The following is a 16,164-nucleotide window of genomic DNA, read 5'->3' as shown; positions in this document are numbered from 1 at the left end:
CCTGTAGACCTGAGGTTTGCCCCGAACCACACCATGCCAGGCTGGCTTTCCGCTTCCCCACCTGCCTTTGACACAGTGACCTTTACATGTCGGGGTGTCACGGTGTGGCCCGCTCTGCTGTCCGGGGGGAGCCGCGCGGAGAGGGAGGGCGCGGAGCACACACCATATATGGGCACACCACCGACTCTGCGCTGCCATTGGCTGCCGGACGTATGCAGCTGCTTGTCAACAAGATGGCCTTCCTCCCCTCGCCGTTTTAACACAGATTATTTTGGTATCCCCGAGAACATACTGTGAAAGCCCGTGACACTTCTAAACAGACAGCGGGGGAGCGGCTGCCGGGAGGCCCGCTTTGGCGTGCGGTCAAGTGGACCGTGTTAAGGGAACGGACAGGCCGAAACGCGGCGACGGTGGCCAGCACTAAGCAAGGTTGATAAAACAGAAAGTAGCTGGGGGCTAATGTCGACGTTAGCCTGCTAGCGGGTTAGCCTAGCTACGTGGACTCGGGATAGGCAACTCGTGTCACCTGTACTAGTTTGGTTGGAGGAAAACCCAGCCAACCAGGACTTGTCACTGACCTTCTGCTCACCGTGGGGTTTCTGTGGAGAACAACATAACAGGTATTTTTTACTCCTATAACATAAATTAAAATGTTTTAGTTATTTTTTTTAATCGAGGGTTGCTAGCACAGCTGAGAGCCCTGTCTTATTATTGTGCAGGTAAGTTGTGCTGCCCGGCTAGCTAGCTCGTTAGCTCAGGAGGGATCCGTTTGTTGTTACAATTTTCCTACTCTACACCCAAATGGATAATCGTTTTGTTTATTTTTTTTATATATCTGAGTTGAATGTGTAAATGAAATACTGTAAGTCGCTAGTTTCTGTTTGACGTGTAGTCTTCTGGACGTTTATGTTCCGGCGTCGCTGTGTTAGCTAACCGCTTGACCAGCTAGGAGTTGCTTTAAAAGACGTTTAAATGTTAATGACGGCACGAAAAGTGTTAGTTTGGGCTGCCTCGTTGCGTTTTTGGTCCCGTTTCCACCTCATGGTTGTCACATCAGAGGCGTGTATCGTTTCAGCCTGCTCAGAGGATATTTTCGCAACTTTTAAAACATTTACCCAAATAACCGCTTCGGTGAGTTGCGGCCCTTGGGTTTTTTTTTTTTTTGGACTGGGAGGATTATTGGTCTGATGGCTTTTAAACGTGTGGCTGTGACCAGGGGGGTTCTGTCCCAGAAAACATCCGGGATCAAACGGCGGCGTTGGACATGTTGGACGAGCTCTTGGTGAGGTCCTCTGTAGTCAACCAGCTGCTGAGATGCATCTACAGCACATTAAAGCCGCTGGCCAGACTTCATCTGCAAAGCCAGTCCGGCTCGCTTTTAGATCATCCATAGAACAGCACCTGTTTGGTCAGTGTTTTTCCATTTGTTTTTGTTGGGATCAATCATTTATTCAAGATAAAAACCTCCCCTCCCCAAAAAAAAGCACAAAGCCCACACGCCTCGGGTCACAGCCCTCCTGTTTAGTCTGCCTGCCCACTTTATTCAGGCTCTTCCCTAAATTCTTCCTAAATTTGTGCTGATTTACATTCTGTATGGTTGTGGTACGCCTGAACGCTGCGTGGCTTTTAGGGGAAACTTTGCACCAATGACACGCATGAAAGCGGTTTGTCCAGAGGACTGGACAGTATTTTGGTATTAATTATAAAGCTCTTTGGGAATCATGTTTGCCAAGTTGTTGTTAGAAACAATTTAAGATGATTGTTGTTTTTCCAAGTTTAAAAAAAAAAATGTTTCCCGCAAAATGTCTGCATTAACTATTACCTGAAGATGATTTCCAGACAGATTTATGAGCCCTATTCTACTAGTTAGCCCCACTAAGCTGCAGCACAGCCCTGCACCATCATTCCAGCTGACCCCTGAAGGAAGATGTAAGAAACTCAGCAGAAACAGAGAGAAGTTGTTTAACTAAGCTAAGGCGGCATGAGTTCAGACTGCATGCAGCGTCACTATGCCTGTGCTGCCAAACCACGTTACTATTAAGGGAGGCATAAGCACGGCGTAACATTAACTCACTTTACGAGTAAAAAATCTGCACGGAAAGCAATTGGATGACTACATTTTGAGCAGAATACAAAGAATTTTGTATCAGTTTGAGCTTTGCCATCCACCTTGACTTGGGGGTCATCATTCATACTCAGAAAGCCTGAAGTTGAAAGTCTAATGCGACAGAATCGGGTAGAGAGATGTGATTAATTTGAAATGGTTCAGGACTAGAAAATGTTGACGAGCTGGCAAAACAGAGAAGTCGTGTAGCCGTCTATAATAAACATTCTCCGGATGGCAGGTTTATGCTCTTGCTCAGTCGCATAAGTTTCGTCTTCCTTCTCCTTAAATAATAATTTAAAAAAAGCAGCTTTATGAAATGCTTACTGGTTTTACTGACTAGCACGGTAGCAGTGAAGCTTGAGTGTAGTCAGACAAAAACAAAATGACCGTTGGAGACAGCAGTGTGAAGGCTGGGTGCTGTGATTCATCCCTGACTCAAATTATGACGTTCTGAGTGTGCTGGTCAGAGTTTTATGAAATGATTAAAGGTATTATTGCAACATCTACCACCAGTAAAAACGCTGATATCGATGCTGTGATGAATTTTCATACACTAATCAGGATTTAAACGTTCCTACTGTTAAATTTGTATAAACGGGACGGAGGGAAAGTTTGTCTTTAAATATATTTCTTGTCAATTGTGCTTGACACAAGTAGATAAAATAGTTTGAACTGTTGATACTGTTTAGAAATGTTCTGTGTCCCAAGTTGTGCGTTTATATTTTTGTCTTCAAAAGTTTAGATTTTTATAATCGGGAAGTTGTAATGAAATCACAATTACTACTGTAAAAAAAAAAAAAGTATCTCAGCCCCGTTGTGGTTGTCCAAAATACACACAAAGCAGAAGGTGTGCTTTTTAAAGGCTTTGTATTTTAGTGAAATCCTACAGTGGAAATCCATAATTTATCGCGCAGCTGTGTTTTTATTGTCAGTCTACATTTATTAGTGGAAAAACAACACACCAGTGGACAGCATCCTTTAATAAATGAATGTTAGTCATAGTAAAAGCTCCATAAAAGGATGTTGTACGCTATGATGATCGACTTATTCAGGGCAACAGACTCCTGCTTGCTCTTTTTATTATGATAAATTGGACTTGTAATGTGAGGTCTGTGAGTTCCTAAACACTTACCTCAATAAATAAGTCTATACTCTCAGGAAAATCAGTTTTTGTCACTGCTGTAATGGTGTTCGTGTGGTTGAGAGTGGTTTGATGGTTTATTCAGACAGTGCGTGATTTCAGGTGGTCAATAGAACGGAGCGCTGTGCTGACACAGTGGTGTCAGTGGACGTCTTATCGAAGCTTGCCTCACAGTCGCGACCTGTGACGACGGTTCAGAACAAACATGCCGGCACTCACACATGCAGCCAGGAAAAAGCTTTTATTGGTGTTTAATAGGGGATGTAGTCTGAACACACCTGCCCAGCAAAGGGAAAACATTAGGTGAGCACTAAAGGAAGCAGAAATCTACGGTTTCTACACAGGATGGAAACGTGTGTGTGGAATGTTTTTTTTCCATTTTCAAAAAGCTGAAAATTTAAATCTTTTAAAACGTGTAAATAAAAGGAAACACCGTTGCCCTCCTTATCTTTGTCTAAGACTTTCAGACCGGGGTCCGGACCACCCACCAGAAATTAACTGAGAAATCTGAGTGGGGAAAAGGATGATAGTGAAGTGGAAAGTGTGGAGGAACCCTGGAAATTGGGTTTTAAATTGTAATGGCACAAAATGATTGTTTCAGTTGGATATTTCCCTGAAGTCATTCTTGTAAAGCAACTTGAAGTTTTGGAAACTTAACATGAAATGTATAAAAACGACAAATATAACCTCTCACAGACCTGTTAGTATTTTAACAGTTTAGTCATTTACATATGTTGTTGCCTTGTCGCTCCTTGGTCTGTATGATTTTTGCCAAATATCAAAATTGCATTTATATTTCAACCATAATTGCGATTTTAATTTAGTCTTTTCTCCGCATTAACCACAAGCAACAAAAATGGTCCGTAGATAAAGATGTTTGTAACTTAAATAACGACTATTTAAAACAAGAAACTGAACTGTTTTTTTTTTTTTTTTTTTTTTTTTTTAATTGATCAGAATATTCTTACTCAAGAGAATAGCTTGTTGCATCGGACATCAATCCTCGTTGAACGTAAAGTGCAACCAATAAACAAGTCTATGTATTAAACAGCTTGACCACTACTTAGTGTTGTGGTGAGATTGAGTATGATTATATAAACTCTAAAACAAATAATAAAATCAGATTATTTCACTGCTGCGATTCTCTTCCCTTCTGCATGGAGGCAAACCCACTTTAAACATTTTACTGACACCTAAAGGATCCAGTAATTGTTACGTAGCCAAAATTACAGACCTCTGCCATTTTTTTTCTATTTAACTGCGATTATATTGTAAATGTAATTAATTGTGCTGCCCTAGGCGCTCCTGCGGCTATCCACTGGTTTTTGATGGTTGGAAAGAAGCTGCTTTGCGTGTGGGGCTATCCTGCAATCACAGAAAGCCCTCCCCAGTCTTCAGGACGGTGGAGGAATGTTGTACTCTGTATTATTGATTAACTTTACTGACGTAGGTTAGATAACAGAGCCTCCTATCGCCTCTCTGATCCAATTAACACAGATTTAGATACACATTGTGTCCTTTGATTTGACCTTTTTACGTACCGCTACCCCCTAAAGCACCCTTATCCCCTAGTTCCAACTCCAACCACTGCTGAATAACGTACCTCAGCATGTTGGGCTTTCCTGGTGGACGACTTTACAAACTTGCCCATCTGCATGCCTCTTTTAGTGCTGGAAATTTCCGGAAAAACCGTCCCTCCCTGTTGACAGTTTGTCAAGCGGGTTGGGTACCTCACCATGTAGCGTCGGGAGCCACCGGCTGCCACTCAGCTCTGGCCAGATGTGATGGATTAGGTTGTTGCAGAAAGCCGAGGCCTTATTCGCAGAAATTCTTGTGAAAAATGCCTGATGCAAACCAAAAAAAAAGCACACGTAAATGTGCCTCATCTCCAACTTTGAATAGTGTTATGGTACAGATGGAAGAGAAATATCCTTACAGCTGTCTGAGGCAGCCAGCATAGAAAAGTCCCAAAGTTTCCCCGTTTTTAGAACAAGGGCACATCTGGTAGATGCCTCCCTCTTTAAAGTCCCTAAATCTGAATGTCAAGAGGAAGTACATAACAAAGCTTTGCAATGAGACTTGGGCCAGTGTTGGATTTTCACACTAAAGAGTTAATGACAATTTTTTTCAAAAAGTTTGAGTCTTACAATATGTAAAACGTGATCGAACTAGACCATTATTCCTACTGCATCAAAGTTGGGGAGCATATTGATTATTAGTTCTAATGTTTTTAAAGTGTTGATTGTAATGCAGAGTTGTAGAACAACAAATCTGCTTGAGTTGTTTGACTGGTTATTGCTCAGATCATAATACCGTTCCTGTATTCTGCTCTTTACAGTAAGTGGATCACCTGGTTTAATTTGGGCGAACCTGTTCATGTAAAGTCTGCAGTTGGCTGCTTTCCCGTGATGGAAATTATGGCTTTTAGACCCACACCAGGGCTCCCTTATCACAACTGGGAACGTGTCCAAACAGCCATGCTGGTCGGGTTTATAAGAGGGAGGAAAGTGTAGCAGCCAGCTGACCAGCAGTGTGCAGGAACACTGTCCTGCTCTTCTCTGGCTACCGCCTGGAGGAAACTGGTGAAACCACTGGAACCATATGTGTTTTTTTTTTTTTTTTTTTTTTTTTTTTTTTTTAAACCTCAATATACTTTGACACCAGTCACCAACCCAGGCTTTTTTCTAAGGCCACAAATATATCGTCATCACAAAAGCCTGTTTGAGTGCAGTAACTTTTAGCCAATCTAGTCTAAGTGCTATGAATTAACCTTTTCCATGCTAATGTACTATTTAGCCAGTTGGACAGTCTCATGACAGCAGAGGCTCACACCAGACAAATGGCATTACCCACAATGCTAAAGGGCACAGAGTGGTGGAAGCACAGATGAGAGGAAAGAAAAAAAGACTTGTATTGCAACTATTGTCATCACAGTATTTACCAGTGTTGTCACTAGATTTTCTAATAATATCTTCCAGTCCTACTTGTTTCTAATAACCAGTTAGTTTACAGGTGTCAGTATGATTAGCTGTCTCCATTTATGGTTTCTTGGATTAGACAGAGCTCACCATAAAGTTTCCATTGATTCCTAAAGGGTTGTGTTGCCAAGCGACATTTCATTGTTGAAACTAATCTTAAATCGCCTCTTAAAATTTCTGGCTTTTAGACTCTGTTCTACCCTCATGTAGTCTTCTTTGTCTGACAATAGAGACGAGAGGCTTTTCATTCTTTGTTTTTCCTATTGATACACAAAGCATGAATTTAAGAGGAAGTGCCATAGTTTAAACAGAACAAACCTGATTATCCAAGATGGCGGCGCAGAAACTTGCTGCAGCCAGAGGCACTCTGCTTTTTTCTGTTGCCACTGCAAGCTCTAAAGTACGGGAGAGAAGAGCTACTTGATCTGAGACCACACTCAAAAATCTGTGTTTTGTACCGATCGCCGAAACCAGACTCTCTTCCACCCGAAATACAACAGGGCCATCGCTCCGCCCACTTCTGAAGCCTAGGCAGGAAAAGATGTGACGGCCTCCGCACCAGGCAAAACCCTAATTCACACCGACCAGCCCTGCCCAGTCTCCTCCTGGCAAATCTTAGATTCATCTCCAATAAAATGGATGAAATCCAGCTGAGAATCGCCTCTAACGTAAGTTGGACAGCTGTGTAGCGATGTTCAGAGACGTGGCTTACCGAGCATGTGCCGAACGCCAGAGTCAGGCTAGCATGCCGCTCTTTGTTCAGAGTAAATCGTAATGAAACGGCAGAGAAAAGCAAAGGTTGAGGCTTATTAATGTACGTCCACATCACCTGGTGGACAGAGATGATCCACTACAGAGATGAGGGCCACAATCTGACACAGTGGTGATCCAGGAACAACCTCATCCTGAACATCAGCAAGACCAAGGAGGTCATAGTGAACTACAGGAGGTCCAGGAGGACTGAACACGCTCCTACGTACAGGAGGAGGTGGTGGAGCGCATGGACAGCATTAGGTGCCTGAGCATTAACATGTCCTACGACCTCTACTGGACTGTGAACACACCCCACCTGGTGAAGAAGACCCAACAATGACTCCTCTTCTTCAGGAAACTGAAAAAGTCTGGACTTCCCACTAAGCTGTTAAAAAACAATTTTTTTTTTTACTTTTTGTTTTATATCTCAGCATAACTGTGGTATTTGAGCTGCACAGTACAGGAGAGGAAGGATTTAGCAGGGGTGGTGAGAACAGCAGAGGGGATTGTGGGATGATGTCTACAGGATCTGGACTCAGTTTATGCAGAACGAGTCCATAGAAGGGCCAGACACATCTCCACTGATCCCACCCACCTGAGCAATGCGACGTTTGCCCCTGTCTCATCAGGTAAACGCTTTAGAAGCATCAAATCCAGAACTAATGAACTCAGAAACAGCTTCTTTCCAAGAGCTGTGAGGGTTATCGCCCCCTGCTGGGAGGTTTGTGCTCCATCATGTTACAATCATACTACTGTTATTGCCTATTTGCACACTCTTATTCTTAGGTATATCAAATTGGACTTTCTGTTAATGAAGACCCAAGGTCGCTGCACAAAAATTACCCCTCGAGATTCATGAAGGACGGCCTAATCCATCTAATGTGGTTCATGTCACTCGCTAAGGGACTGATATCAGAACTACTTTTTATCGTTTTGCAGGCACTAATGTGTGGAAAAAACCCTGTAAACAAGTCTGTTGGATGCTGTTGGTTGATTGTTATTTCTTTTCTTTTTTTACTGTACATCCTAAGCCGGTGTCTGCCTCAAAGGCACTGTCACCATGGTAACACATGGTGACAATAAAGGATTCTTACTTTCATGTCCTCATCCTAAAATGCTCTTCCTGATGATAGTATCTTATCTCCCAATAAGTTAACAGAAAAGCAGAAATCCCATAGTTCTCCTCTTGCTCTCCCTGTGTTCCTCATGATGGGAGCGATGTACAGCATGAATTTGTGGTAATCGAGGTGGATGAGGAAAACAAAGTTCTGATTGGTCCAATGGTTGAAGAGAACGCAGTTAAATGGCTCTTCAGCCTCCTCGCTGCAGTGTAATCTGTCTGCTCTTAGTTGAGTTGTTGCTGTGTGATTATAGAGGAAGCATTTATGCTGGTGCACCACACTGTGTGGGCGGTGTTTGCTTTTTGCGCCTCTCTCGGCCAATCCATTAGTCCGACTGTACAAAGCACCACCCATGCAGTGTGTTGCACAAAAAAGGAGCAAGTGACCCGGTGAGAAACGTGTCAGTTGAGCACTAAAATGGGCAAAACTGAGCGAGCCAGGCTGTTGTTTCCTCCTAAATATGGATATTATTCATTAAATAGCCCAGCTGATCATCCTTTTATTTAGAGTAAGGCTGCGTGAACATTTTTAGGCTGTACCGTTGGATTTCTCTCCCCTTATAGAGGCTCTGTTTACAGCCTTGTACTGAGTTCATATTGAAGAAGAAAAATTATTTACTTGGTTTTTATGTTGAGACTGGACTGGGATTTACTAATAATTGGTGTCTTCTCTCAAATAATCACTTCTCATTCAAAAGACTGACAAGCGTCGCTTAAAAAACGGAAAGCTTCAGAGCCAACAGGCCTGCAACGGGACCAATGAAAGGTTCAAGGTTGGCGCTACAGGAGATCCTTCAGTGGCAATGATGTGGAATACTGCGATGGCAGAATAGACTCTGATTCTCCGTCTTCCTCGCTCCTATTTTATTACAATGCTTCCAGCCCTCTAACCTTTAGCATCTTGGGCACTATGACCCGTGGCAGATCTTGGTATCTACAGTAGGGAAACTCTGTCCGGTTGGAAATGATCATTGGCTTACAAAGTATAAACAAACAACTAGAATATTACCAAAATATTACCAAAGAGAGGTTGTTTATATTGTTCCTCATTTCAAAAAGGGGAGCTCGTGCCTTAAGTGGATTTATTACACATGGTCTTTCTTGTAATTGTGAGGATTATGGCTCGCACTAAACTTCAGTGCTTCAGACAATTAGAAAAACATGAAATGGTTAAATATTAGAAACGGCATAATGGACTAATTAACTCCAAATGCCTCCGGACGCTTCCTGAGCCTCTAAATGATCTCACTCTGGGGTCAGAAGGCGACGCATCATGGAGATGACTCTTCTGGACATCAAGACAATCATCGACCCCCCCCCCCCCCCCCCCCCACAACCCCACAATCAGGTTACGTTGCTAAAGCCACGTCATGCACGGCTCCACCGTGGTCGTTGGACCAGAAGCTCACTGTCAGCATTGTGCAGTTTCAGTGTTTGTGGAATCTGCAGCAAGTTCAAAGTTAATACTTCATATTTAAATGTCCAGAGTTTTAGAACGGATACAAAAAAAAAGGGTTGAGTTTTGCGATGAAAGATGTGTAAGAACTCTGCTTTGGTACATCGTCAATATGTTCCAGACCTTTGGGATTCATCCACAGAGATTGTACTTTTGCTAGAGGGCACTCCGTCTGCTACGCTGTGCTTTTGCTTTGTATAGATCATCTGTAGCGTCAGAAACCAGCTTTTATTCACCTTTGGGTTTCAGTTTGGTGAAACGGGTTACGATGGTGTACCTCAGGTCTTGATGTAAGTGACATAAGTGGGTAAACTTGCACCAAATGATGAAAATCTGGTCAGAGTTGGTTTTAAGCCTAAAGACCAGTTTTAATATGGATGGATGTTGGTATTTTTTGGCATATTTTAGTCTTCTAAATTGAAGTCATTTTGAATGCATCATCTTAACCAATGCATTAGGGAACATGTGTTCCTAATAAAGTCTTTTAGCAACTTTTTATGCTCGACCTGAGAAAACATTGTTTACATGCTAAAGTATTAAACAGACGTGCTTTGCCTTCAGGCTCTGTAAAGTGTTTCTTTGTTGTTTTTCTTCCCAGAACTTGGCTTCCCAGAAAACCAGAACGGATGATTCTGTCGGAGTAGCGTCACCGTGTAACCTCCATCCCCTCCGCAAAGGTAACCGTCTTCAAACCACTTTGTGCGTTGGCTCACTTCGGGCAACAGCCGAGGCACTGAGCAGCTGCAGGCAGCAGTGGACCCAAACGTGTTGCTTCACTGCCACTCGTGCCTGTCCTCAAGCAGGCTAGCAAGTTCCTGGCATGCCCCTGCAGCTGGCCTGGCTACAGAAGCAAAGGACGCTGGGAGAGCAAAGAGCCCCGCCCCTCACGGGTCTGTAGTATAGTCTGTTTGGCAGAGAGGAGGTGAGGATAGCAACAACAGTTTCACTTGCAGCCCACCCCCTGCTGCTGCTTTCTAAAAATAGGTCCAGCATATGCCTGGATGCTCCTCCCTGTGTTGCTTCCTATTAAGTCAAGTCCTCTTTGAAACGCCGAGAGGGTGAGGAGGGTCCGTTTGCTGCTTTTGTGCCGCTCCTTTCATCCTGACTGCCGAAATGCTATCCCTTTAATTTAATCTGCAGGCCTCGGCGTGGGGGAGATGGTTTTGTTGCACAGAAGCAAATGTAACTGCTGATTAAATTTGGCCAGAGTCTGAGGCGGTGGATTTGTGGTTGGCGTCTGATGGTCTGTCTTCTGAACGCCAGTGGTTGTGCTGCGGGCTCCCAGTGCTGGCAGCGTGTGTGCTCACCTCAGGGCCCCAATTAGTTATTCATCATCAAAATGAATCCTCGTGCCGACTAGCTTAGTTAATCTGCCCTTTTTAAATGATTTTATAGTTTTATCACAATGCTGTTTTCTCTCACCCCCCACCCTTCATGCATTTAACCTTTATCTGTCCTCTTCATGCAGGTTTTATGCCCGGTGTCGGTCTTACTGCCAGCCTGTTGGCGACTGGAACAGCGTGGAACCATGAGAGCTCCTGGTGTTTGCTGGCCAGCATAGATGCAGATATGCCACGGTGGTCCCCATCCTGATGGACCGAGACACCTTCTCCCACATCCGGCTGTGGTGCCCCCGCCCCTTCGGCACCTACTCCCAGAACAAGGCTCGGAGCCCGGGCTCGGGGGGCAGCAGTGGCGGCGCCAGTGGAGCGGGATCCCCCTCGCTCTGCAAGGCGGAGCACTCTCAAGGGGCCAGGAGGGCCCCGGAGGAAAGTGAAGATGTAGGGATGATGGTCGGGGTCAAGGAGGGAAAGGAGGAGGAGGATGTGGGGTCGGAGAACACGCCGCCTGATCCCGTGCTCGAGCCTAGCTCCGTGCCACAGAGCCAGGCCTCTCAGCCTCCTTCTGCTCCGCCCTCTCCGCCCAATGCAGGGTCTCAGATGCAAGATGGCCGCGTGCTGCTGGACACCTGGTATGTTATCAAACCAGGGAACACAAAGGAGAAAATAGCCTTCTTCGTTGCACACCAGTTCAGTGGAGCAGGCCAGCCCAGACCGAGTGCCATGAAGGTGAGAACCCGACAGAGTGGGGGATGAGCCTCTTCTAAAATGTCCGCAGAAACTCAGCTCAGATCGCAGTAACGCAATTTATTCATTTGCCAGTTTAATGTCTGCGTCCTGCAATCGCTCAGGACCGCTTGGATTTTAGGGGCCACACATAGAAGCAGCAAATATGTTTGAGCATATGTGGAAAGATTTCCTCAAGATTTATGACAGATCTTGATGACTAACTGAAGGTCATAGAGAAAGAACAGTGGACCTGCTCCTCTTATACAACGCTCTGCATTGTGTTACTTTGTAGCTGCACCTGTGTACTGACAATGACCTTGAATCTGATGGATAATATCGTCGTGGCAACATTGTGTCATGATGCCCTTTGTTTCCCACAGGTCAAAGGTAACTGGGCGACGGACTGCAGCAAGGCCAAACGACGAAGGCGGTGTTCATCTTACGACCCTCCAACGCGCTCTCAAGCTCCGACTCCCGACGGCTCCGTTGGACCTCCGAGCCCCGACGACAGTCTGCAGCTGGGCGTGAATGAGACGGATCTGCTTTCTGTGGCAGAGATGGTTGCCTTGGTGGAGCAGAGGACCGCCATGGCCCTTCAGGGCATCGTGGCCGTTCACGGATCCCAGCAGCACCAGTCGCTCCCCACCACCCACAGCCAGGGCTTCGCCCCCGGCCAGCACACCGTGCTCCGAGGCAGAGCGTCTGACCCCTCTCCTATGCTGTTTGAATCCGACAGTTCGGACGGTCAGGCCTCCCGAGAATCCCAAAAGCCATCGTCTCACACCCAGACGGACCAGGAGCTGGAGGAGCAGCAGGAGTCGTTCAGGGTAGCTCAGGCCATTGCACACTTTGAGTCTCAAACCCTGGAGAATCGCCTCCATCTGGGTAATGGACCCTCGGTGCACGGCAGTAATCAAGGCGGAGATGGGGAGCCGAGGAGAGGAGACGCCCTGACGCCGCCCCCGCCGCCCAGCCACAGCCACGGGGAGGTGAGGATAGCTTTCAGGGTGTCAAACATGGACCCCCGCTCCCAGCTGGAGCCCGCTGGCCGGTCCCGCTGCATGTTTATGAGCTGCGGCGGGGGGAGCAACCAGGCGGCTGCCAGGGCCAAAGAGAAAATCACCTGTGACTTGTACCAGCTCGTCAGTCCGTCATCGAGAGACCCCGGCAGTCTGCTGCTTGCTGCCACGGCTTCGGCCCCCAAAGCAGACGGCGACCTCCACCAGGACAAGCCGAGCTGCGGCAGCCCCGACCCCACCCAGGAGCTGTCCACGGGGGAGAAAAAGGCTGCGGGGGTGGGGCGGGAACGCGTGACCGGCTTCCACGTGGAGGTGGTGGTGACGGGGGCCGTGGACCAGTGCGTCTTCTACGGCAAGGACAGCACAGAGAATGTGCAGGAGGAGACTGTGTGTTTCGCTATGCCCGCGGGGTCGGGGAGCGGCGGCGGCGGAGGCTCGACTGACCCGCTGTCGGACGACCCCCCTCCCGGACAGCTCTTCTTCCTCCAGTCCCCTAGGGGAGCGGAGGAGGATGTAACGGCACAGACCTCTGGCAGCGGGACAGGAATGTGCTCTTTGGACTGTGCCAACAACAACAGTCCGGGGGCAGGGGTGGCGGCGGGCTCGGGGGAGCGGGCGGCGCGACCAGACTCCCCCGGCGTCGGGGAGGACTGTTCGGACCCTTCGCTGTGTCGCCTTTACCGCCACGTGTCCCACGACTTCCTGGAGATCCGCTTCCAGATCCAGCGGCTCCTGGAGCCCAGACAGTACATGCTCCTGCTCCCCGACCACATCATGGTGAACATCTTCAGCTACCTGCCCACCCGCGCCCTGGCAGCCCTCAAGTGCACCTGCCACTACTTCAAGGCACTGATCGAGACCTACGGGGTGCGGGCGGTGGACTCTCGCTGGAACCAGGACCCGCTCTACAGGGACGACCCCTGCAAACAGTGCAAGCGGCAGTATGAGCGCGGGGACGTCTCTTTGTGCCGCTGGCACCCCAAACCTTACCACCACGACCTGCCTTACGGACGCTCCTACTGGATGTGCTGCCGGCGGACGGACAAGGACACGCCGGGCTGCCGGGTGGGGCTGCACGACAACAACTGGGTGCAGCAGCCGGCCGACGGCGCCCAGCCCATCCGCCCCAAGAGGGAAGAAAGGAGGGAGGAGGCCAGGTAGAGGGGAGGGCGGGGGGGTGAATCCGCCTCATACACATCAACTCATCTCATAGCTTACCTCCTCCTCCTGCCTCTCCGTCACCGGGCTGAGAACTGGGGTCCAGAGGGGGCGACAGGGAGGGATCAGCACTCCCTGACTGTTTGCTCGTCTCCTCATCCTCATCCTCACTTTCTCTCTGTAAGGAGGTGGAGATGCGAAGAGAGGAGAGCGGCATCACACTCCTTGCCTTTCTTTTCCCTCCTTTCCAGCTCCAGAACCCCTCTCTCCCCCGACGCTCTGGAGCGGGTTGGGGGGGGTCCCCTCCTGCTGCTGTCAGTCTCGCCTCTGCCTCTGTCTGAATCTGCACATGGATGTTACAGTAGGCCATTTATGTGAAAACGTTGCAGTGTTTTGGATTGAGATTAGCATTCTTAAAGTGACGTGCAGAAATGTAATGCCTACCAGCGTGCTTTGGGCTCCCAACACTCGTCCCGGGCGTCCGTGTCAGCTGTACAGAGGGGAGGGAGGGGGGGCTGCGAGGGCCGGGGAAAAGCTTTCGGTGCAGAATGTTTAGAGTTTCTACAGAAATGTGATTGTAAAAAGCAAACTTGATTTTATTGTTTTTCCTCCGTTGTACAAGATGCCCTCTGTAGCGGTCCTGCACCACGCATTGCTCTGTTCTGAATGTGCTGTAACGTATTAAGTGGATGGGTCCCCTGATGCTGCTGCTGAACTCCCGGCTCGTCGCTGACGTGGGTTCTGAACGCGGCTCCCGCCTCTCCGACGCTCCAGAGCGCAGCCCGACCTCGCTGACCAGCCATAAATAGGAGCCGCTGTCTGGTTTACAGAGAATTCTGGGAGACGGACTTGAATGGGATTTAAAAAGAGAAACTAGATGTCACTTTGGAAAGGCCTGATGTCACTTTGTATGGTTTGATTGGTTTGTGTGTTTTTTTTTTTTTGCCATTTTTTTGTTTCTTTCGTTTGGCTGTTTTTATTGGGTTATTTTGTGTCTGAATGTTTGCTGTTGTATTTGCTTTTATTCATGAGGATTGTGTTCTTCGTGTATCAGTCTGTCATCCTACTGAAACAACAAAGTATATATATATTTTTTAAACGGTCATTGTTTTAACCCCCGGCTCTCTTCCTTCCCTGCGCCTCCACAGAGCCATCGTTCATACGTTGACGTGTGTCCAACTATCCCCCACAGACAGCAGAAACTCTCTATACCAGCTTCCAGCCTTAAAAGCCCCCCTACCTCTTACCCATCCTTCCAGAGACTGAAGCGTCAGATACCTCACGGATGATCAGAACATGCTGAAAGTTGCACAGAACCGCATTGTGGGGCTGGGTTTTTTTTTTATTTTAATTTTTTTTTGTTTTTCTTCCACACTCCATCCAGCACCGCTGGATCCTCTCAAAAACATTGAGTGCCTGGTGATGGCTCTGACTCTTCAATCTTGGGGGAGGGGTGTTTAAAAAAAAATGGAGCCTATTTATCCCTACCCTCCTCTCCCTCGCTTTTAACCTCCCTGACCACCCCCCCCCCCCACCCCCACCCCTGCAAAGCTGACAGACTGGACGTTGAACTGATGTGATGAATGATGCTGAAACTGTGCATGGAGCTGGGAAGATGGTTGGGACGTCATGGGAGAGCTCTGTAGGTTGCAGATGTGTACAATGCTAATGGGAAATATCTGCTTAAATAAAAACAAGTGATGATTAAAACTGGAAATCTGAATGACTACCTGGTCAGCGTGCTGTTTTTATAGCTGGTTTTTCCTCTGACGATGATGATGGGGGGTGTAGAGCAGCCGGGCGGGGCCACTTTAACGCTTTTATTGATTTCCTGTAAGCCAAAGTTTTAATAGGTTGGGAGCTACTTTATAAACCCATTTGCGAGCTACTTAACGTTTGTGGCTCAGCGTCTCCTTCACACCTTTACCGATGACTGATTGGATCAGAGTGTAAGCAGATCCTGTAATGGCGTGCAGATCTGGTGACGGTGGGATCGTTGGGGCTGCAGAAATGGAAGGAAGACATTTGAACCTCCTGCCGAGGTTGTGTGTCCGGCTGAACCTTCGCGGTTACAGGGGGGTTGCTAAAGTATCCGCGCCGCGTCAAACCTTTCCTCAAGTGCGGTGCTTGTTTTCAGGACCCCCGAGTCTTAACTTTGTGGAGCCAGGCATTGTGCTCAATGAACAGGTTAGGTTTGGGCTTTGACTAGGCCATTTGAACACATGACGGAGTTTCAGGCTGAACAATTTTGTCGTGGCTCTGGTTGTGATTAAGATGGCTGTCCTGCCTGGTAGGGGACCCTCCATCCTGCTCTCGAGTCTTTCAGTAGTTAGCTTCGTCAGTCTCAGCGCTGACTGGCCTTG

General features: G+C 47.4%; 1 protein-coding gene across 1 annotated transcript; it reads left to right on the top strand.

Annotated features, from left to right (window-relative positions):
- The first annotated feature begins 210 nt into the window (after positions 1-210).
- Positions 211-15,527, top strand: fbxo46 (F-box protein 46). Its single transcript, XM_012872636.3, has 4 exons — positions 211-620; positions 10,154-10,232; positions 11,024-11,624; positions 12,005-15,527. The coding sequence occupies exons 3-4, from the start codon at positions 11,148-11,150 to the stop codon at positions 13,802-13,804; spliced, it is 2,277 nt and encodes a 758-aa protein (XP_012728090.2). The 5' UTR covers positions 211-620; positions 10,154-10,232; positions 11,024-11,147; the 3' UTR covers positions 13,805-15,527.
- The last annotated feature ends 637 nt before the right edge of the window (positions 15,528-16,164 follow it).

Source organism: Fundulus heteroclitus, chromosome 18, assembly GCF_011125445.2.
Source record: "Fundulus heteroclitus isolate FHET01 chromosome 18, MU-UCD_Fhet_4.1, whole genome shotgun sequence".
In the NCBI taxonomy this organism is placed as follows: Eukaryota; Metazoa; Chordata; class Actinopteri; order Cyprinodontiformes; family Fundulidae; genus Fundulus; species Fundulus heteroclitus.
The sequence above is the reverse complement of the archived record's forward strand: the minus strand, read 5'-3'. Positions and strand labels throughout refer to the sequence as shown.

Excerpts from the sequence above, each read along its gene's own strand:
- fbxo46 (XM_012872636.3), top strand. The coding sequence starts at position 11,148 with ATGGACCGAGACACCTTCTCCCACATCCGGCTGTGGTGCCCCCGCCCC. Across the intron at positions 11,625-12,004 it reads CCAGACCGAGTGCCATGAAG|GTCAAAGGTAACTGGGCGAC; the intron begins GTGAGAACCCGA and ends TGTTTCCCACAG.